The 21,953-nt window shown below is 42.8% G+C and overlaps 1 protein-coding gene, 1 long non-coding RNA gene and 1 pseudogene across 3 annotated transcripts; 1 reads left to right on the forward strand and 2 right to left on the reverse strand.

Moving 5' to 3' along the window:
- Window positions 1–628: 628 nt before the first annotated feature.
- LOC122133931 lies at window positions 629–6,087 on the reverse strand (annotated as a pseudogene).
- Window positions 6,088–12,141: 6,054 nt separating this feature from the next.
- On the forward strand, window positions 12,142–17,913 carry zgc:158482 (uncharacterized protein LOC100009650 homolog). The gene is made up of 10 exons (XM_042775795.1): window positions 12,142–12,680; window positions 13,625–13,837; window positions 14,304–14,462; window positions 14,855–14,979; window positions 15,760–15,954; window positions 16,043–16,133; window positions 16,565–16,763; window positions 16,950–17,047; window positions 17,126–17,256; window positions 17,334–17,913. The coding sequence occupies exons 1-10, from the start codon at window positions 12,212–12,214 to the stop codon at window positions 17,508–17,510; spliced, it is 1,857 nt and encodes a 618-aa protein (XP_042631729.1). The 5' UTR covers window positions 12,142–12,211; the 3' UTR covers window positions 17,511–17,913.
- LOC122148629 lies at window positions 13,703–21,708 on the reverse strand. Of its 2 annotated transcripts, none has more exons than XR_006162525.1 (3): window positions 21,531–21,708; window positions 20,070–20,348; window positions 13,703–13,825 (listed from the first exon to the last, which is right to left on the reverse strand). It is a non-coding gene; the product is annotated as an uncharacterized LOC122148629 (long non-coding RNA). The 2 variants fall into 2 exon arrangements; XR_006162524.1 differs by lacking the exon at window positions 13,703–13,825 and adding an exon at window positions 15,948–16,127.
- Window positions 21,709–21,953: the final 245 nt, after the last annotated feature.

Here is a 21,953-nt window from a genome sequence, read left to right on the forward strand (position 1 = left end):
TTTTTTTAACCTTTGCAGAACGTTTCTTATATTTGCATTTCATTAACAAAAAAAATACACAATATGGAAAATATGGGCAGCATGACGGATGAAAACAAACCCTCCAGCACTGTGCTATTATCTTAGAGAAAAGTGCTAAACATCTCAATACAGTTTTATTGTTTTCTTTTTGAGCGCAAGTGAAGATCACACAGTGCTGGTCAGACTGATGAATTCACATTTCACTCAGGGTTGAGCTACACATCAGCTACAATAGAAACATATGATCCATATTATTCTGATGGGTGTTTATTTATGTATGTTTTGGTGAAGTGAATCTGCTGTTATCAGATCAGTCAATGATTAACACACACACACACACACACACACACACACACACACACACGTGAATGAATCAGGCTCGCAGCTCAATAACACATGACTGCAGCACACTTTTCAATCAGCCTGTCACTAATTTAAAACATGTTGAAATTACATTCAGAGGATTATGAATATGTACAATAGTAGTAAACCTGCAGCTGTTCCTCTAGTGATCTGTAGCTCTTTCTTCAGGAAAAGGAGCATTGTGCTTCATTTCATGACTACTTTAGTTTCATAAAGCTCAAATGGAAAACTAACTCAGTCGTGCTGGATTCCAAGTGTATCTTTATTTGATTGGTTTGACCTGACACACAATCATGTGTTGATAAAGAGCAATCGCACCCAACAAGTTTAACTAGAGAATCACAGCACAAGCGCAACGCAAAAACAATCAGCCAAACGTCCCGTGAACGTCGGGAACACGTTCCATGGATGTGAAAGCAGCGCACAGCGTCCTGACTCCTGCTATAGAGAATGACATCAGAGGCAGATGCTAGAAAAACACTTTTGTGAAGGGAAAGTATATGCCACTCAAATGCATATAGATATTTACATTTTCATGAAATGTTTACAAAATAGCTGAAATATGGCTACAAAACATACCTGAGTTTACAAATTAACACTTGGCACATCACATGTAGGGTAAAAAAGGAAATTATATATCATTAAAATGCATTATATAAGAAGTCATTACAATTCAAAATATGCTATATTTTTTTTTTTTTTTTGTTTGTATGTTTTTTTTTTTTTTCTTTCATTTTGGTAAATAGGAGGTAGAAACTCTTGTTCTGTGGTCGTGGTGGCGTGGGGGGGCTCTGCCTGCTTCACTGGAGTCAGTCCTACAACAGCCGGCCAGAAATGCAGTTGTTATTGAGATCACTGAGGTTTCTATTCATCACGTTCATCTGTGGCGTTTGCAAAAGCCCTGACATGCACAGCGCTGTCAAACCATGCTGAAATCTGAGCTCAATAAGAACTGCGTGTCTCTGGCAGACTAGAGGAAGTACGACTGGAGCGTCCCGCGGCGGCGCACGTCCGTCGTCCAGCAGTGAAAGCCTCCTCCCAGAGAGTTAGCGTGCCGGATGTTGACTTTAATGGTCTTAATACCTGCGGGAGCGACAGCGACGACACACAAACACAGAGCAGGTGAATGAGGAATCATCAGAGCTGAAGATCATTTCATCACAACAAGAGCCGAAACATCACAACTCTCACCCAGATTCTCAAACATCTTCTGTATGGTCATCTCGTTAGCGTCCACCAGCACACGCTTCTCATCCAGCATCAAGACATTCATCGAGAGCCATTTGGATGACATCCACAACGGATGATCTGCGATTACAAAAATACTCACATTTAGACAAATATTTTGCAGATGCATCATACAAGGACATTCATCATCTGGAAAAAATGTGAAATATGCATTTATTAGAGCAAGTGACTGAGTGACATACAACATGACTCTCACGTACATTTCATTTTAAACATTATTTGATTGAAAATGTTCTTTTTCATGTTGTAGTTTGAATATCTGATTACCATTTTAATGTATTATTGCATTTGTAAGGTGCTCGGGATCTGTGTCTTGTCACTTGTCAACCTGTCTGTGTACTGGAAGCTTCTGTCACCAAAACAACTCCTTTTATGTGCAAACATACTCAATAAAGCTCTTTCTGACTTCTTAAAGAGACTCAGTTTTGAGCATTGTATCAATATAATCATATCAGACAGAGCAACTCAAGCGCTTCTAACAGACAGCATACGTTTTACAGATTCAATTCCTCCAAAATGTATATATATAGATTTATTGTATATAAACTGGATTGCTATAGTAGAAAGATTGCTGTTGTGGTGAATGTGTGTCATAGGCCCGATAGCAGCATGATTTATCTGAACTGCAGTTATTTTTATTAATCAGATCATGATATTATTCCAAATCTGGTGCATGTTGTGTTGCTGTATGTCCCAAACGTCAGAACGAATTGGAAACAGAGACAGATCTTTTCTTCTGTATTATGAGGAAATCTGAGTGTACAAGTGATTGAAAGAGAAAGATGTAGGGCAGGACTTGATTCTGTGCATCAGTTGTTAAGAGCACTAGATGACTGGAGAAGATCCAAACATTTTTACAAAATTAAACACTCATAGATGAACTGTTCTATAACATCTATTTAGAACATTGCATTTCAAGCCAACTTTAAGCTTGTGTTTAAAGAGTTGGGTGCTCTGATAGGACTGAAGGTTGTGCTTTGACTGAAGAGTTTGAGAACCAACCCACCAAACTCACGTCAAACCTCAAGAACAGCACTCAGCGACTGCTGTACTCACTGTCTGGAATAAGAGGAGTTGGAGGAGTCACCACAGTCCAGCCGGCCTTCTTGAACATCTCGATCTGCAGGAGAGAGTCACCATCATGTGTGTGTGTCTCGCTGCAGTGCTACAGATCAACACTAGGTGGCAGCACAGCACTGACCTGCCTGCAGGGCCGATCCGGGTTGGACAGCACCAGCCCCGGGCCGATGATGTTGAAGGTGGCGTCGATGTGCATGGGGTTGGGGTCTTTGAAGGAGATGATGTGGATCTTGTAGGTGGGGGGCGAGGGTGACGTCTCATCCACTCGATGCCCATGAAGTTTGTAACCTGTCAGTAAAAATGTGAGGAGCTGGAAGAGTTCTCAACACAAGCTTGAGCATTAGAGAGCAATGAGAGCGGATGAGGACGCTCACCTGACTCCTCTGTACAAAGATATCAGTGCCGGCCCTGATGAAGTCTGCAGCATCGAAACACGGCTCGAACTCAGTGGTGACAAACTTCCCCTGAGCGGCCAGCTTATGTCTGTCCTCCACGGTGCGGATGGGGTAATCCTACACACACACACACACACACACACACACACTGTGAAGTGCTGCATTAGCGGCGTAACATGCATCTGTTTACACTCGTGTCTGTGCGTCACCTGATCGGTACAGCTCGTCACTCATGGTGGGTTTGGGTGCAGTGGTCCACTTGGCTCCCCGCCTGAAGTACTCCTTAATGAGGGGCCGATACGCACGGTACTCAAAGAACCGGGCCCTCCAGGCCATTGGGGCCTCGATGATCTCGTTTCCCACCACGATCAGAATGTCTCTCGGCATGGCTGCGTACATGCCTGCGCAGAAAACAGCTTGTCAGTGTCAGCGCTGATATCAGTGTGTGTGTGTGTTCGTGCAAGTGTGTGTGTGTGTGTGAGTGAGTGTGTGTGAGTGTGCATGTGAGTGAGTGTGCGTGTGTGTGTTTTTGTGACATATCAGGACACAACTGTGTATAATGTCATGGGTATGACACAGGTATAACAAGGAGAGGGTGACTTATGAGGACATAACCCATGTCCCCATTTTTCAAAACGCTTATAAACCATACAGAATGAGTTTTTTTGAGAAACCATTATGCCTATGGGATGTCCCCACAATTCACAAAAACAAAACATGAGTGTGTGTGTGTGTGTGTGTGTGTGTGTGTGCTCTCACCGGTGGAGGTGAAGTCAGGGGTTTTTATACTCCACTGACCAGTCGATGGGTTCCGGTCGTCTCACTGTAACGCCCTCATGCTGCAGAATATTGCACATTTCCTCGATTTCAGTGACTGCTTTCTTCACGTGGTCCTTGGGGAATGTCTGTCCCCCGTACTGCTGGTAGAAGGGCCAGTATTTCTCATAGGTGTTGGCCTGCAGACACACAGCAGTGCGGGTTAGAAGTTCTCTGATGTGAGTCAAGAGGCATTTATTTATCATTTGCATAGTTAACACTGGGGGAAAACTGGGCAATAAAATACTTGTGATGAAAAGGACTTCTGTGGCTGGTTTCGGTGGCTTTGGGGAAGTCGTGGCCTAATGGTTAGAGAGTTTGACTCCTAACCCTAAGGTTGTGGGTTCGAGTGTCGGGCCGGCAATACCACGACTGAGGTGTCCTTGAGCAAGGCACTGAACCCCCAACTGCTCCCCGGGCCCCGCAGCATAAATGATACCCACTGCTCCGGGTGTGTGTTCACGGTGTTTGTGTGTGTGTTCACCTCTGTGTGTGTGTGTGCACTTTGGATGGGTTAAATGCAGAGCACGCAATCTGAGTATGGGTCAACATACTTGGCTGTATGTCATGTCACTTTTTTTTTCATTGTTTATAACAAACTAATCCTACAAGTGAAGGCCTGTTCACACTAACGGATGATAACGATAATGATAATTATATTAGTGTTGACACAAATGGACGATAATGTTGTTTATCTTAAGCACACTGCAAAAAAGCTCTATATTTTAGGACTTGTCATAACTTATGTCAGTAACAGATGTAATTTGAATCCTCAACTTAAGACAGACCCCTTGACTAAATGCTAGTTGGTCAGACTAGTTCTTAACATATTGGCTGTGTTTATGAAACTGGCCCAAGTTTATTTACACCGTATTCTGTCTATATTTATATGTCCTGTCGTTGTTTCAGCAACAAAAGATGGTATTTTGGACATGTACCATGGTATTCTTTGAAGTAATAAGTAAATTGGTATAGATATAAGTTCTTCCAGCTCAGTGTGCTGCACAGTAAGAGTTAATTGTCTGAGACACAACACGTCTGTATCTGCAGCTACTGTATATGTGGGTAAATAAGTGTTGTGTACCTTGACCTCCACGGTGAACGGGGGGACGCAGGCGTTCTCGGCTCGCCCTACGATCACCTCCTCGAGCGGGTCCCACTCGTTGAACGCGCGCACACGGGGCAGTCCTCGGGCGCGTGCTCAGTAACCGGCTCGTCCACCGTGAGCGGCAGCTGCGCGGCGGCGGAACTCGAGGTGCTCCGGAACACGCGCGACACCCATCCCGACGCCGCGCGACCCACCTGCGCGACACAGAACAAGAAACCAAGAAAGAGCAATGCAATTAATGCAGGTGCGAATTATGGAGGCCTTAATCCGCTGAATTATTCGAAGCTCAAAAGTTCTTTACATGTTCTTTAACGAAACAAATGGCGCAGAAACTATTCCTATCACTCAGAAATTGCTACTAAATTAAACGTGAATTTTCAGGTTTCAAATAGCACTTTCTTGTAAAACATATTCCAATAATCTTTGTTTTATATACACTTTTATTTACGCTTACAGTTAGCATATTTTTTTTTACACACAGAATTTCAACAGATCACATTACGCCTCTGAAAAAGGGAGGGCAGGCTGTGATTCGCGCACTGCTCCAGGACTGAATTCATTCAACACTCCCCACTGCACGAGTGAAGAAAAGCGCACAGTCTGATCTACAGCAAGTCTGAGGATCTCTGATCGTTACAGCTGTGCTGTCACTCACTCATAACACACGATCTCGTGCTCGGAGCCCATGCAACATTTTCTAAGAGCATGTTTTACAGTAGATTAAAAGACGAATGTGTTGCTTATAATCTCACTCCACCTGTAAAAGAGAATGCAGTTAAGAGTTTAACACTGCGAGTTAATTTTAAAGATCAGATCAATCAGCTGTCATAATTGTGGAGTTATCAGTGGTCTCTGTAGGATCTCATCACACACTCACACTTTACTCTCCGGTGAGACTCACCATAGCGCCGATCAGATGAGCAGCTTCTGCTCCGCGGCTCCCTCCTCTCAGGCATCGGACACGCAGCATGTTGTTCTGGTTCTGGTTCGGGACTGAAGCTCTCAGGCATGCAGCAGCAGTTCTGATCCGGGAAAGTAGGAGAGGCTCCGCGGGGACGCGCTTTTTATAGTGCGCGCGGCAGATGGCAAGGGTCGCCGCGAGAGGAATTCTTGAAGCAACGTGACATGAGAGAAAACTGCAGCAGGAGAAGATCCTGACAGCAGCACATTCTTATCGCCACCGCGTCTGAAATGGATTAAAATGACGCAACCGCGCTCATTACATTCGCTACTGTAGTTACTGTAGGCAGCTGCTGGGTAATAGTAATAATAATAATAATAGTTACTTTTATAAGGCGCCCCTTCCGCCCTCAAGGTATAAGACAAAAAAACTAGATAAAGTAAAAATACGTAAAAGAAACGTCTTTGCATAATCAAAGAATGCATATCAATATTCAATTCAAGTTTATTTGCATAGCTTTTTACGATACAAATAGTTGCAAAGCAACTTTACAGAAAATTACGTTTCTACAATATATTTAGTAGCTTATCAGTGGTGACTGTCAGTTTATGTGCATACGGCAGAAATGTACGGAAAATCAATTAAAGACGTAATCAAACAGACGATGAACACTATTAACAGCAATTATTATATGATGTAATCAAACTTATAGCAAAATCTGGTAGTTCTGTATGCTGTTTCAGGGTTGGCATCATCTGAGGTCTAATAAATATAAAGCAGATCACATGATGAAGAATCAAAATGAAAAGCTTCTCAACTGAGATCCACTTTCCTGCAGAGTTTGTCTTCAACCTTGATCAAACTCACCTGCCAGTAACATTCTAGCAGTCCTGAAGCAGTTTAGCTCAAACAGATTCAGGTGTGTTTGAGCTAAACTCTGCAGGAAAGTGGATCTCAGTTGAGAAGCTTTTCATTTTGATTCTTCATCATGTGATCTGCTTCATACAGCAAAACCACGACCCCTGAAAGAGAGCCAGCGCAGGATTCAGTGATCACTGCACTCTGGATCCTGGAGCCCAGTTTTGCACATATTGAAATGCATTTGTTTTGGAGACCTCAGCAAGAAGCGCATTGCAACTGCACGTCAATGAGAGAAAAAAAACAAAACTATTGATCAGCTTTCCAGACAGGGAAAAGAATAACATGAGTAATATATCTGATGTGAAAAAAACATTATTCTGATGTTAAGCTTGCATCAAAGTTAAGTTTTGTTAAAGATTCCAACACGGAGCTTCCACTGACAATATTAAAACCTTTATCGGTCTTATTGCTATTACTTGTAGGCAAAAAATAAATAAATAAATATGTGTCATCATATTTTGAGCTCAGAAAGAAAACAAACAGTCATTTAATTACCAGGTTTATAATTAATGTAGACCTCTGTGTCGTCTGCGCAAAATACTCATTTAAAACAAGTGATCATAAATGCTGACCAAGAGGGAAATGCAAGCAAGCAAATATTATTTATATAGCACTTTTCTAAACAAGTTAATGCAATTCAAAGTGCTTTACAGACATGAGGGAACCAAAATGATACAGCAATTAATAAGAATCAAAAACTAAACAGAATTAAAACCAAACTAAAATAGACCCATTAAAATACACGAATAAGAATAAAGTTTATACAGATTTAAAATATTAAATATAAAATTTTATTAAAAATGAGGCAAAACAAAACACATGAAATATACAGAGGTTTTATAAGTCTTTACAGGAAGGCTAGACTAAAAAGATAAGTTTTTAATTTACATTTAAAACTATTAATGTTATCAACACATCTTCTGCTTTCTGGAAGGTTGTTCCGGAGACGAAGAGCATAACGGCTAGAAGCAGCATCACCAGATGTCTTTAGTTCTGCTGTAAGGTACAGTTAAAAGAAAGAATCAGAGAGTCCATCTAGGTTCATAAACTGTAAGCATTTTTGAAAGATAGTCTGGATCAAGTCTGTGCAATGCCTTGTAAACTAATAAAAGATTTTTCAAATCAATACCAAAACTAACAGGTTACCAGTGCAATGACTTTAATACTGGTGTAATATGATCTCTCTTTTTGGATTTTGTCAATATCTGAGCAGCAGTATTTTGGGTTAATTGTATTTGGTTAATCGTATTCTTTGGTAGAACAGAAAGAAGGGCATTACAACAGTCAAGCCTGCTAGTTATAAATGCATGCATTAACTTTTCTGTGTTGCTCAGAGAAAGAAATGGTCTTACTTTAGCAATGTTCTTCAGATGATAAAATACTGTTTTGGTAACATTACGTAAATGAGCTTTAAAGTTAAAATCAGAATCAAAGACAACTCCTAAGTTTTTTGCCACATGGCTTGGGTTTAATCCGAGTATATTTAGTTTGGGGTCAATTTCTCTCTCTTCGCCTTTCATTCAATAATCAATACTTCAGCTTTATCATGGTTGAGATGTAAGAAGTTTTGTGACATCCAGACATTGATGTCTTGGATGCAGTTTGTGAGTATCAATTTGCACAGGGTCATCAGGAGACACGGCTACACAAAACTGTGTGTCATCAGAATAGTAGTTTGGGAGCCAGATTAACAGGCTCCAAGAGGTTATTAGCGGTAAGAAGGTTATGAGCAACAGTAGGCTACATTATTGTGTTTTTGCAAGAAAATATAAATGGTTCAAAGCTTAAGCATGTGATTTCTGCGCAAGCAGAAGGAACTACACAAATACACATTCCTATCTGAATCCCTGTCAGCCAATGAGTGAATAAATTCTTAGCCACGCCCCCGACTCACGCCATTGGTCGAGCCAAGAACCTCAAAATTATTGTTATAGCGCCATAGAAAGACAGTATTTTTAGTTTTCCAAAATATAATGAAGTTACAGCAGTTCCATTTTATATCTGCTGGTAGAGCATGACCAGTGCATGCGGCCGTTTATCATTAACACCAGAATAAAATGGTACAAGATTTAAATAAACTAACTGGACCGTATCGAACATGGTGGCGAACATATGCAACAGACTACTGCTTTAATAAACAAAGCTTGACTGTCAGAAAACCAGGACAATCACAGAGCTGATGTGGTAGACTAATTGAAAGATATTATTTAAAGAACAAATTTTGTCATACAGGGCATCAACGGGAGAAAAACAAGGCAAAAGATCAATGCAATCAATGGATTTTCCCTAAAACTTGTGGCAAAAAAGGAGGAAAAACCAGAGCATTGTACTTCCAGATTGAAAAGCATGCAAGCATTGAGACACAAGCCTGCCGTTTATAAAACAATCTCTAAAATATGTATTTTGTTATGTGCAGTGGGACACTCAACAAATGAATGAATGCAAACCGTTCCAGTAGAGCTCAAGAGTCCTGGTCCAGACCACAGCTGATCGAGTCGATGTGTGTATTGAGCTGAACCCTGGACTCCATGAATGAGCTTCAGTTCTCCAGCCCTTGGCCAGAGTTCACACGGATAATAACAGTTCCATGTAAAGAGAAGGCCTACATTAAAGCCGTAATCATACATCCAGATGAGTCCTCCAGAGAAAGATAAAAGCATTCTACCAGTTACAATTTCTGCCAAATCTGTATGCTTTACAGACAACTGTAACAGTTACACACAAACATATCAGACCATAGTTTTGAATGAATATCCTGATCAAAGCACCTTATCCCAAACGGCCATTTCTGAAAATGATCCTGAGCAAACAGTTGAAATCACCTTCATTAAATAAATGCATGACTGTGTGTTTCAGTTGTGCTGTTGTTTATAGTAGTATAATAATTAGTCAAGCCACTTTGCGTCTGTAGCGCTTTATACAATACAGATTGTTTCGAAGCAGCTTCACATGAACTGATGCAAACTTCATCAAATATGAGAGAAATTCTGATTCTGCTGTAAACAAGACAAAGTGTCATTTTACAGATCAGTCCATTTCAGCTATAAGCATCTCTACAGAAGACAATAGTGTTCAGATCAAGTTTGTTCTCATCTGATAGTGCAGTTAAATCAATAATCTTACTAAATATATATATCAGTCAAGGCAGAGTACAGAAGTGCTGTATTTACACAGCAAACATGACTGCCGCTCATCAAACCGCAAACACTCAAGAAGTAGGTCACTCAGCGAGCTCGGCTGATTTAGTATTAATTTTCTTAAAATATTGAACGATGCCATGCTAGTGTTTGTACAGTAGTGTTTCCAGTAAGAGAATGAAGCTGAATGTACAGCTATAAAACGTGTTTGAGAACTCGAGATCTAAGTCACCTTTTCCAAAACCACACGCAGAACGCTATCGGTGTGCGGCTCCTCTCTATCGCTGTAACCTTGAGAAGTTCAAATCTGGCCCCTTCTAGCACCTCAAACACACAGCTGGCCCGTAGGCCTGGCTACCGCAGTGCATGCTGGGAAACAGGACTGTGTAAACATGTCTTTCCTCTCGTACAGCCATCTGCTGTGAGCGCGTGGGAGCGGGATGTCACAATTATTTGCTGAATGAAACTCGGCCTGTATTTTCATAGAGAGAGGTCATTGAGTTTTATTTTTCAGCTGGAGTAAAACAGCTGCTATCAGGAGTCACTCGAAGCACTGATAGCGACGCCTGTCTTGACACGCTCTCGAAATGATGCAACAGCTCTGTGAATCCACCGCCGTTCTGGCACTGGATCAAACTGCTTATGTAAAGCCAAATCCTTTCAATGTGTATGTGAAAACAAACAGCCACACAGTGCACACTAAATATCAGCTTCAGAACACTGACTTCAGACTTTTTAATGCTTACTTTTACCGAGTTTAAGGCTCTCACCTGATCTACTGTCACTGTGTTATGAGTAAGTCAAGCACTGATAAGAGTTTAGAAGTGACCCTGTTCTTCCAACAGACTAACACAACTCAAAGAAAGAAATAAAACAAGGTTCCTGAAGCAAATGCAAAGGTTACTTGTCAAAGCGAACGTCATTCAGCTTGTAATTTGCACTGGATTCCATGTTTTGTCCTGACTAACTAACTATAGTGTGATGATTCAAGCGCACAGTGAGAAGCGGCACATCATCGGTCAGTTTTAATGAACAGAAGAACACTCCTCCACTGAACTAGTCTGTGATTTCATTTGTACTACATTTGTAGACAAACTGCAAAACGTGAGCCTTGTTGCTCTTCAGTGAATCAGTTCAAAGACTCACAACACTCGCTCATCCGTCACACTGTCTGGTGTAATTATAATAGCAATGAACGAATCAGTGAACTAATCATTTTGGTTCTTGAGATGAATCAGTACCAACACACCAATTCCAGAAGAAATGACTCTTAAGAACCATTGCTTTAGAGAATCAGAAGCACACGGTGTTTGATTCCTGAGTGAATGACTCGTTTGAGATGCCAAACCATAGGTGGCACAACATCTCATGCCAAATTAGTGATTAGCTCTGCTCTTCTTCATTTTGTCATTTCATCTGAACATCCGTCAGTCAAAGCAGTTTTGGGGTTAATTGATATCATTAACAAGAATGACATGTTCTGTAAAAGAGCTGGGGCCACAGTAATGGGGTAAATGACCTCTTTGAATAAATTCTCTGAAATACTTGATCATTGATTCTGTCAGTTCAGTCGCTGTATTCAGCGGTCAGATATTCACATCGCTCATGATCAGACTGTATAATATTTCGTGTCTCTCCATGGACTCGCTCTTCTCTTTCATACAAAGGACCTCAGAGACCTACTTCAGCAACTTTTAATATTAATGCACTACTGCTCATCTTGTAACAGGCCAATTGTTTCATAAACTGTAACTGAGGGACTTATCAAATATTAAATATTTAGCTATAGGAAGCTTCATATTTGAATTACAACCCAAAGCACACATTTCTTTATTTTCTGTCACGTTTATTTAGAGATAATGACGGGAAACATTAATCCTTACATAGTCTTTATCGCACTGTCAGAGTGTGAGAGTCTTCAGACATTGTTAAAACATTAAATTAAACGACTAATAATGTAGACAAGAACAAAACGTCACGATTATTCTTTCCATCGCCCTGTTTTTATGTGTATTTTGAAGAATCGAAACCGGAACCAGAACCAGAACCGAACAGATTCCCATCGATAAGCTGCTGTCTGAACGGAACTTTAAACGCGTTTATAATCACACCCGACTCGCTCCGCCTTCAACAGAAACAAAGAGCGTGAAACTGCTGCTCTCTTGAGCTCGAACTCATTTGGTTCTGTTTGTTAAGGTCGCGCATCATCATCGCGTGAAGGATGTTGCTTCTGTCGCTGCTGCTGATCATCGGTCCTCTGCTTCTCAGGGTGTTTTTCCCGTATTTCTGGACAGATCTTGTATATCACACAGACCTGTTGCGGATTTTACTCAAGTTTGTTTCCCGCAGAAGAAGGCGACCTCTGTTTTTGGCTCTGGACCGGTTTTTAGAGCAGGTCGAAACGCGCCCGAACAAGGCGTTTATCGTTTTCGAGAATAAACGGTACTCGTTTAAAGACGCAGACCGAGAGAGCAACCGAATAGCGAACGCGTTACGGGTCGCGTCGGTTCTGCGTCCGGGGGACACGGCGGTTCTGTTCATGCAGAACGAGCCCGCGTTCATCTTCTGCTGGCTCGCGCTGGCCAAGCTCGGCTGCGCATGCGCGCTCCTCAACTGCAGCATCCGCGCGCGGAGCCTGATCGCGAGCGTCCGCTGCTGCCGCGGCGCCACCGTCCTGATCGCGTCCGAAGGTGAGAAACCAACTCTCTCTCGGAGCCACCATAAACTAAGAAGAGAGTTCGGGTCAGTGTAGCTAACAATAGTTCAGATTAAATTACAATTTTGCATTTAAAATTTGTGGTGAACTATTCTGTGTTAAGGACATTTTCAAAATCATTTTGGACTGTTAATGCAAACAGCCTTAATTTAGTCAAAAATTTGGAATTTTATAAGAATGTTAACATTTCACATTCATTTTACACCCGGTGCAAAAATAGTTTAAACCCAGGACCTTAATTACGAAACCCAATAAAACAGCAATATTTAATCACAGTGCCTTTTAAGCATAAATCATGCATTCTTTGTTAAAAGGCTTTCATTCTATTAACAAGTATTCAGTATTTTGCTAAAATGGTGTACTGTTTTCCACCCGATGACACTGAACACTATCTCAGGTTTGGCCAGTGAAGATAATACTCACTTCCCCTTGTTCTGCTTATGCTGAGAAATAAAAACTATAACTCTGTCCAAGACTGTAATAATCAAATAAATGAATGAATAAATAAAATATGCTAAGCATTTAGTATATGGAAAATAATAGATTTTTGTGTGCTTTTTCATAAAAACAAACTGGCATTTAAAGGGTTATTGCAGTTCTGAGAATGAATGCATTTTCGGTTGTTATGATCAAGTCTGCGTCTGGTAAAATGATCTATTCCAGTGAAAGCAGACTGTTTTTGACTTCTTTTTTTCTAAGAACCTCTGTGTAACTTTCTGAAACTGACGCAAAAGGGTTAAGAGCAATAGTAGTTCCCATATATTCCCTTGGAAAATACAGAAGAGCACAGAACCAAGATACTGCTGAAATGGTTTAGTTACTACAGTTATTGTTATAAATGACAATACCTGAATTGGTGTGTCTTTTGTGAAGCTGCAGTGATGTTGTGATGTGTGTGTGATGGTCGGGTCATCTCAGAGCTGCAGGGAGCCGTTGAGGAGGTGTATGAAGATCTCCAGCAGGAGGGACTGACGACGATCTTCATCACGGCTGAAGAGCTCCGATCATCACGAATGAAGAGTCTGATCCGAGCGGCGCAGGAATCCTCAGACGCTGATGTTCCTCAGACGCTCAGAGCAGACGTGTGCTTCACATCTCCGGCCGTCTACATCTACACGTCTGGAACCACAGGTCTTATACTGTGACCGCTTTAATGATATTTTCATTTTAATGTCAGTTAAAGTGTCTATATAGTTTATATTCATTTTTACTTCAGTTTCAGTACAGGTTCAACTAAATGAAAATAAATGTTTTCATGGTAACTAGCTGAAATAAAATGAGTTTTAGTTTTTTAGATTTTATTCCAATTAACAAAAATGTTTCTTCATGGTTTAAGTTTACTACACTAGCCCTGCTATACTGTGCGAAATATATGAAGATCTGAAACAACAGACAGTAATGTTGACGCCACTCGCTTTGAAACACACAGAACATTTGTTTGTTTTCAAACTGATGGATGAATCAAAAATATTTGATGTGTTTTGTCTTCTGAGTTATAGTGAAAGCAGAATCTGTAAGCAGAGACTGGAAAATAAAGGAGTGTGAAGGGTTTAATAAGGCTCTGTGTGGCAGTAACTGGTGTGTGTGTGTGTTTCAGGTCTTCCTAAAGCAGCAGTGATCACTCAAACGCGTCTCCTCGCTGCTCTCGCTGTGCTGGCGTCAAATGGTGTAACAGATTCTGACGTGATTTACGTGACTCTTCCTTTATATCACACTGCAGGCTTCCTCGTGGGCTTCATGGGCTCCATAGAGACAGGTGTGTGTGTGTGTGTGTGTGTGTGTGTGTGTGTGTGTGTGTGTGAGTGTGAGTGTGTGTGAGAGAGAGAGTGTGTGTGTGAGAGAGAGAGAGTGTGTGTGAGAGAGAGAGTGTGTGTGAGAGTGTGTGAGTGAGTGTGTGTGTGTGTTCTTCATAACTGTGATCCGGAGCTCAGTGCATAATTTCCTCACTCTCTTGTGAAAGAGCTCTTTGTGTTTGACTGTAAAGCAGCAGATATTCACAGGAATGTTCCTCTTTAACCGGGTTAAAGGTCGAGCCACTCTCACACTCCTCAGTCACACACACAGATCTTCATGTCACATTCTCGTATTGCTATTCACACCCACAGTCCTGTTTTGGATCAGAATAATCTCAGTTTCTCTCATTCTCAGGTTCAACTATAATCTTACGCCGGAAGTTCTCTGCGTCTCAGTTCTGGGACGAGTGTCGGGCTCATAATGTGACGGTGATTCAGTACATCGGCGAGGTTCTGCGCTATCTGTGCAACACACCGCAGGTACAGATCATCCACACACTCCAGACAAATACAGTAACAGCTTCAGTGTGTGATAGTGCGTGTTAGTTTACATCAGTGTATCGTATGTTAATAATGTGAGACCGTTAGATTACAGTTGTGTTTATGTCAGCTGACTGTGAAACACTGAGCAGATTTAGAGAGCTGGCAGCTCAGCGTGGTCACTGAGGCCATGTGTGTGTGTGTGTGTGTGTGTGTGTGTGTGTGTGTGTGTGTGTGTGTGTGTGTGTGTGTCATACAGCTGTTACTCTCTGAAAACTGATCCCAGCACAGCTGGTTGGTTTAAATAGCTCTAACTCTTCCTAGCCGGAGGAGCCGGCGTGTCGCTCGCTCTCTTCACGAGAGTCACACTCTTGTTTGCGATCAGATGTCTGGTTTGGGTGTTTTATTTCCTGACCATTGAGGTTTCGCAGGAAAATTGTGAATATTCTTACTTTGGTCATTGAAACTGGATCCTGAAGAGCACATGAGCTCATATGACTGAGCCGTCGGCCAATCAGAGTGTCCGTTAATCTCGGAATAGCTGCTGGCCTTTACTTGGAATACCGCAGTGAAAGCGATCTCCTGAATGCATCACGTCACGAGGAGATCACGTTTTATTCCAGGTTTCGCTGTGCACTGAACTGTAAATTCCAGCACAAGTGTTTCAGCTCATCTGAGTGCAGGAATCACATCATCTATAATATGTCATGATCTGCGTGATTCTCAATAACACACAGATGTTTGCTCTAGCGTTGTTTGTGATTCACTGGTGTTTTCTAGAGAGCGAGCGATAAGGAGCACGCCGTGCGTTTGGCCGTCGGGAACGGGCTCCGCTCAGACGTATGGAGGGAATTCCTCAAGCGCTTCGGTCGCATTCAAGTCCGAGAGTTTTACGCCTCCACGGAGGGAAATGTGGGTTTCGTGAACTACGCTGGAAAGATCGGCGCTGTGGGACGGGTCAGCTTTCTGCACAAAGTAAGGCTGTAGGACTGGAATCACGTGACTCTCGCTGTCCTTCCGCTGAAAACTCTGATTATCAGTGTGTTTTTCTCTCGTCGCACAGAAACTGTTCCCCTACGCCATCATTCAGTACGACACGGAGCACGACGAGCCGGTCAGAAACTCCAGAGGCCTGTGTGTCGAGGTGCCTAAAGGTCAGAGGTCACACACATAAACATGAAACACACTCGACCCCCTGTGGCGTCCCATATAAAGAACAGCACTTCATGTTACAAACCAACGAGTGACTTTATTCGTACTGACAGACTGAGCTCATCAAACACTCCCTCTGAAGATCCAGATTCCTCACTTTATATTAAAAGGACATTTTTAGATAGGTCAGCCCCACTAATTGTTGCTGATCAAACTAGACACATATGATTTAAATCATCATTTTAAACCTTTGATTTGGATGTTTCTTTAATCTGATCATGTTCTTAAATTGTCCATTAAAGTCTCTTTAACGCTGACTGAGCTTCTGTGTTTGTATATATTTATATATATATATATATATATATATATATATATATATATATATATATATATATATATATATGTGTGTGTGTGTGTGTGTGTGTGTTTCCAGGGCAGACGGGGCTGCTGGTGTCCAAGATTACAGAAATCGCTCCTTTCGTTGGTTATGCACAAAACGAACAGCAAACAGAAAAGAAGAGGCTGCGTGACGTTTTAAAGCACGGAGATGTCTATTTCAACAGCGGTGATCTGCTGAAGATCGATCACGACAACTTCATCTACTTCCAGGATCGAGTGGGAGACACATTCAGGTATTTCCTTAACAGCATGCAGTCAGAGATCAGATGAAGTGAATCTGCGAGGTGATTGGTGGAGTCTGGAGTGAATCTGCGAGGTGATTGGTGGAGTCTGGAGTGAATCTGCGAGGTGATTGGTGGAGTCTGGAGTGATTCTGCGAGGTGATTGGTGGATGCTGATCTGAATGTGAATCTGTGCAGGTGGAAGGGAGAGAACGTGGCCACCACTGAAGTCTCTGACATCATCAGCATGCTTGAGTTTGTTGAAGAGGCGAACGTTTATGGAGTTCGAGTTCCAGGTTTGCTGAAGCCACGTTTACTCTGAATGTAATCCCTTACGTGTGACGTCATTGACATTCCTTTATGTGTTTGTGAAGGTCACGAAGGACGGATCGGAATGGCTGCAGTAAAAGTGATGGACAGAATGGAGTTTGAGTGCAAGAAAACATTTGATCACGTCTGCAGGTTCCTGCCTGTTTACGCTCGACCTCGTTTTATACGCATTCAGGTAAAATTCTCCCTGTTAGATGATGAACCAGTCAGCACTGGTCTCCTGCACACACATGATGTGATGTTTCTCTCCAGAGCTCAATGGACGTCACCGCCACCTTTAAACAGCTGAAACTGAAGCTGGTGGAGGCTGGATTCAATCCCAGCATGACGACTGATCGGCTGTACTTCCTGTGTGAGCGTGAGAGGACGTACGTCTCACTGACCCCCTTCATCTACCAGCAGATCCTGTCTCACAGCATTAAACTCTGACTTCTCTCTCCTGTGCTAGTACTACTATTGTTGTTTAGCTGAACCATCTCAAAAATATTTTACTAAAGTATTAAAGAGGCACTGATTCAGCTTTTTAAAAAAACTGATCATGTATTAATTATGTATCATGTATGTATGTATTATGTATGTATTATGTAATCATGTGCCAATTATGTATATTTGTGTTACTGAGCTGTTACATTTGTTTCCCTTTACGAGCCTTGTGTCAAAAAACATTTAAACATAGAATTTATTAAATCCATGTGATCTATGATTCTTGAAGATTTTCCTTATTCTAGTATGTAATAATGTTTATTTTTAACTATTTTATATATGAATCTCACATGAATCTTGCCTGTGACTGGTTAAAATAGATATTGCATTAAAGTTTTTTATGAATTAATGTTTCATTTATTTTGTTTATTTTAGTGCTAATACACGGGCAATGAAAAATCACTCACTCTTCTCCTCCTCCTTCTTCACCTCCTCACTCCTCCTTCCTCACTTCCTCACTCCTCTCCTCCTCACCTCCTCCTTCCTCACCTCCTCACTCCTCACCTCCTCACTCCTCTCCTCCTTCTTCCTTACATCCTCTCGATCTTCCCTCCCTCCTCCTCCCTCTTCTCCTCCTCCTTCCCCTCCTCCTCCTCCTCTCACTCCTCCTTCCTCACTCTCCCTCACATCCTCCTCTCCTCCTTCTTCCTCCTACATCCTCACCTCTTCTCCTCCTCTCCTCCTCCTTCCTCACCTCCTCACTCCTCTCCTCCTCCTTCCTCACCTCCTCACTTCTCTCCTCCTCCTCCTTCCTCACCTCACCTCCTCCTCCTCCCTCCTTCCGCCTCCTCCTCACCTCTCTCCTCCTCCTCCTCCTCCTTCCTCCTCCTCTTGTCCTCTCCTCCTCCTTTCCTCACCTCCTCCCCTCCTCTCCCCTCCTCCTTCCTCTCCTCCTCCACTCTTCCCCCTCTCTCCTCTCCCTCCCCTCCTCACTCTCCCTCCTCCTCCTCCTCTCCCCTCCCTCCTCCTCCTCCTCCTCCCCTCCTCACTCTTGTCCTCCTCCCCCCCCCCCCCTCCTCACCCTCCTCTCTCCTCCTCCTCCTTCCTCACCTCCTCACTCCTCTCCTCCTCCCTCCCTTCCCGCACCTCCTCACCCCTCTCCTCCTCCCTCTTCTTCCTCACCTCCTCACTCCCTCCTCTCCTCCTCCTCACCTTCTCTCTCCTCCTCCTTCCTCACCTCCTCACTCCTCTCCTCCTCACCTCCTAACCTCCTCTCCTCCTCCTTCCTCACCTCCTCACTCCTCTCCTCCTCCTTCCTCACCTCCTCACTTCTCTCCTCCTCCTCCTTCCTCACCTCCTCACTCCTCTCCTCCTCCTTCCACACCTCCTCACTCCTCTCCTCCTCCTTCCTCACCTCCTCACTTCTCTCCCTCCTCCTCCTCCCCTCCCCTCCTCACTCCTTACTCCCCTCTTTTCCTCCTCCTCCTCCTTCTCTTCCTCCTCCCCTCCTCCTCCTCCTCCCTCCTCACCTCCTCCTCCTCTCTCTCTCCTCCCCCACCTCCTCACTCCTCTCCTCCCTCACCTCCTCACTCCTTACATCCTCACTCTTCTCCTCCTCCTTCCACACCTCCTCACTCTTCTCCTCCTCCCACACCTCCTCACTCCTCTCCTCCTCCTTCCTCACCTCCTCACTTCTCTCCTCCTCCTCCTTCCTCACCTCCTCACTCCTTACATCCTCACTCTTCTCCTCCTCCTTCTTCCTTACATCCTCAGTCTTCTCCTCCTCCTTCCACACCTCCTCACTCCTCTCCTCACCTCCTACTTCCTCACCTCATCACTCCTCTCATCCTCCTTCCTCACCTCCTCAGTCCTCTCCTCCTCACCTCCTCCTTCCTCACCTCCTCACTCCTCTCCTCCTTCTTCCTTACATCCTCAGTCTTCTCCTCCTTCCACACCTCCTCACTCCTCTCCTCCTCCTTCCTCACCTCCTCACTCCTCTCCTCCTCACCTCCTCCTTCCACACCTCCTCACTCCTCTCCTCCTTCTTCCTTACATCCTCACTCTTCTCCTCCTCACCTCCTCCTTCCTCACCTCCTCACTCCTCTCCTCCTACTTCCTCACATCCTGACTCTTCTCCTCCTCCTTCCTCACCTCATCAATCCTCTCCTCCTCTTCTCCTTTTTCCTCTCCTCCTCACTCTTCAAGGCGCATCATTCTGATCGGTTGCGGGCTGGAGGTGGTGGCAGCTGTCAGTCACGCCTTTAACACCGACTGGTCACTCGAGCCTTTAAACTTTAGACCCGTAAACTCTCTCTAACTGTTTTTCCATCAACATGATTTACTCTTTTCTTGTCGTGTTGAATGGTTTTTGCTTACTTTTTCTGTACATTCATTTACAGGATTTTAATCAGGATTTTATTTTCGAACTCAAAACGTTTTTGACAACTGGTGAGTCAGTTTGGCCACACAATGCCCTGTTACATGATACTGGACCGGTTTGCGGACACCGTGAGGAGTCAACCGGAGAAAGGCTTCATCGTGTTTGAGGGAGAGCATCACACTTACCATGTGCTGACCGGCTCAGTAACAGAGTGCTGAATGTACTCAGGTCGTGCACTCAGGTCAGATCGTGGCACTCTTTCACGGGAACGTGCCCCAGTACGTGTGGACATGGCTCGTGCTCACGCTTCTGAACATGAACATCAGGAGCAGACCTTTGCTGCACTGCTGCTGCGCCACGGCCCTCATCACTGATGCAGGTGAACAGAAGCTTCAGTACCAGCAGAACCTGATCAATCATTCAGAACTGACGCCAGACATCACTGAACACCACCAGAACATCAGCTAATTAAAACACAAGAGCAAAAAGCACTTTATTTGGATGCTCTTCCCTTAATCTATATCTATCTATCTATATATCTATCTGTCTATAAGAACTTTGCTCTTGATTTAATGAATGACATTCACCCATGTATAAGTGTGACTGATGTGTGTTACTGAATTGCAATGGCATTCTGGTCTTCCATCAAATCATGAAAAATGTAATCTATGGAATATAATGATAATTCATTTTGTCTGCCAGTAAGGCCTGTATAGCCTTCAATCCTAAAGGAGTTTTAAAGTTTCAGATGTTTTGCCAGCCTAACATGTTTTTTTTTTTAAATGTAATGTCTTAATTCAGTTCAACATCAGAATTAAAAAAAAAGTCATGACATTTTGCCTAGTTTGGTAACCCATACTCTGAATTGGTGCTCTGGATTTAACCCATCCAAGCACACAGACAGCAGTGAGAAGTGAACACACCGTGAACACACACCCGGAGCAGTGGCCAGCTATATCCAGCGCCCGGGGAGCAACTGGGGGTTCAGTGCCTTGCTCGAGGGCACTTCAGTCATGGGTATTGAGGGTGGAAGAGAGCACTGTTCATTCACTCCCTCCCACCTACAACTCCTGCAGCACCGAGACTCAAACCTGTGACGTTCTGGTTACAAGTCCAACTCCCTAACCATTAGGCCACAGCTCAAGGCATTAGAGGCATTCTCACGATGATCTCAATGACGCTGCTTGTATGCAATATTAGTCTATTTGCATCATGGTGAAGGTGCATAACAAAATCAAATAAATGCATACATTATGAAAAGCGACTTTCTATAATTGTGGTGTCAGTTACTTTGACAAAATGCAAATCTTGCTCAAATTTGGGAGGCTTTTGATTGTAAATTGTATAAATGCGTGAATATACAGTGCGCATCAGAACGGGATAGAGAAGATACATTTTTATTTAAAAAAATACTAAAAGTAATAAAAAAAATTTAATTGTATGAATTAATCTGAAATAATTGCAGCTATTTGTATTGGTATTATAGCAACATGAGTGTAAATTAATTCATACTAGTATAGTAGGTTTGAAGTATGATTTATGAGTTTGGTTTTTGAAATTCTTTCAGATGAAAATGCCATTTCAGGTTTAAATAATACACTAAATGCATGAGATGCAGATGAATGCTGCTTTAATGACTAAAGTACCTTGTGTTTTTCTGCTGATCTGGCGGTGGCGGTGGCTGAGCTTCTGCCGTCTCTGTGTGTGATGTTCTGACATTCAGGTCCTGAGCATTAATGAATCTGCAGGTCAGATGAAGAGGGAACCTGTCTGCATCAGCCACAGACCTCTTCATTAGTGAAAATCAAGATTCACCTGAGAACAATCAGTCGATTCAGGCTAATCAAGTCAAGTCAGTTGTATTTCTATAGCGCTTTATATAGTACAGATTATTTCAAAGGGATAAACAAGGAAATAGTGATTGAATGATGCAAACAGAATTCAATTCTGCTGTACAGCAGCTCTAAAAAGACAAATATTAACAGTCATTATTATTCATTTGAAATCAGTTCAGTGGTTATTCAGTTTGGTTCAATAACTGATAATTAATAACCAATAGAAAATATACA

Source organism: Cyprinus carpio, chromosome A18, assembly GCF_018340385.1.
Source record: "Cyprinus carpio isolate SPL01 chromosome A18, ASM1834038v1, whole genome shotgun sequence".
Lineage (NCBI taxonomy): Eukaryota > Metazoa > Chordata > Actinopteri > Cypriniformes > Cyprinidae > Cyprinus > Cyprinus carpio.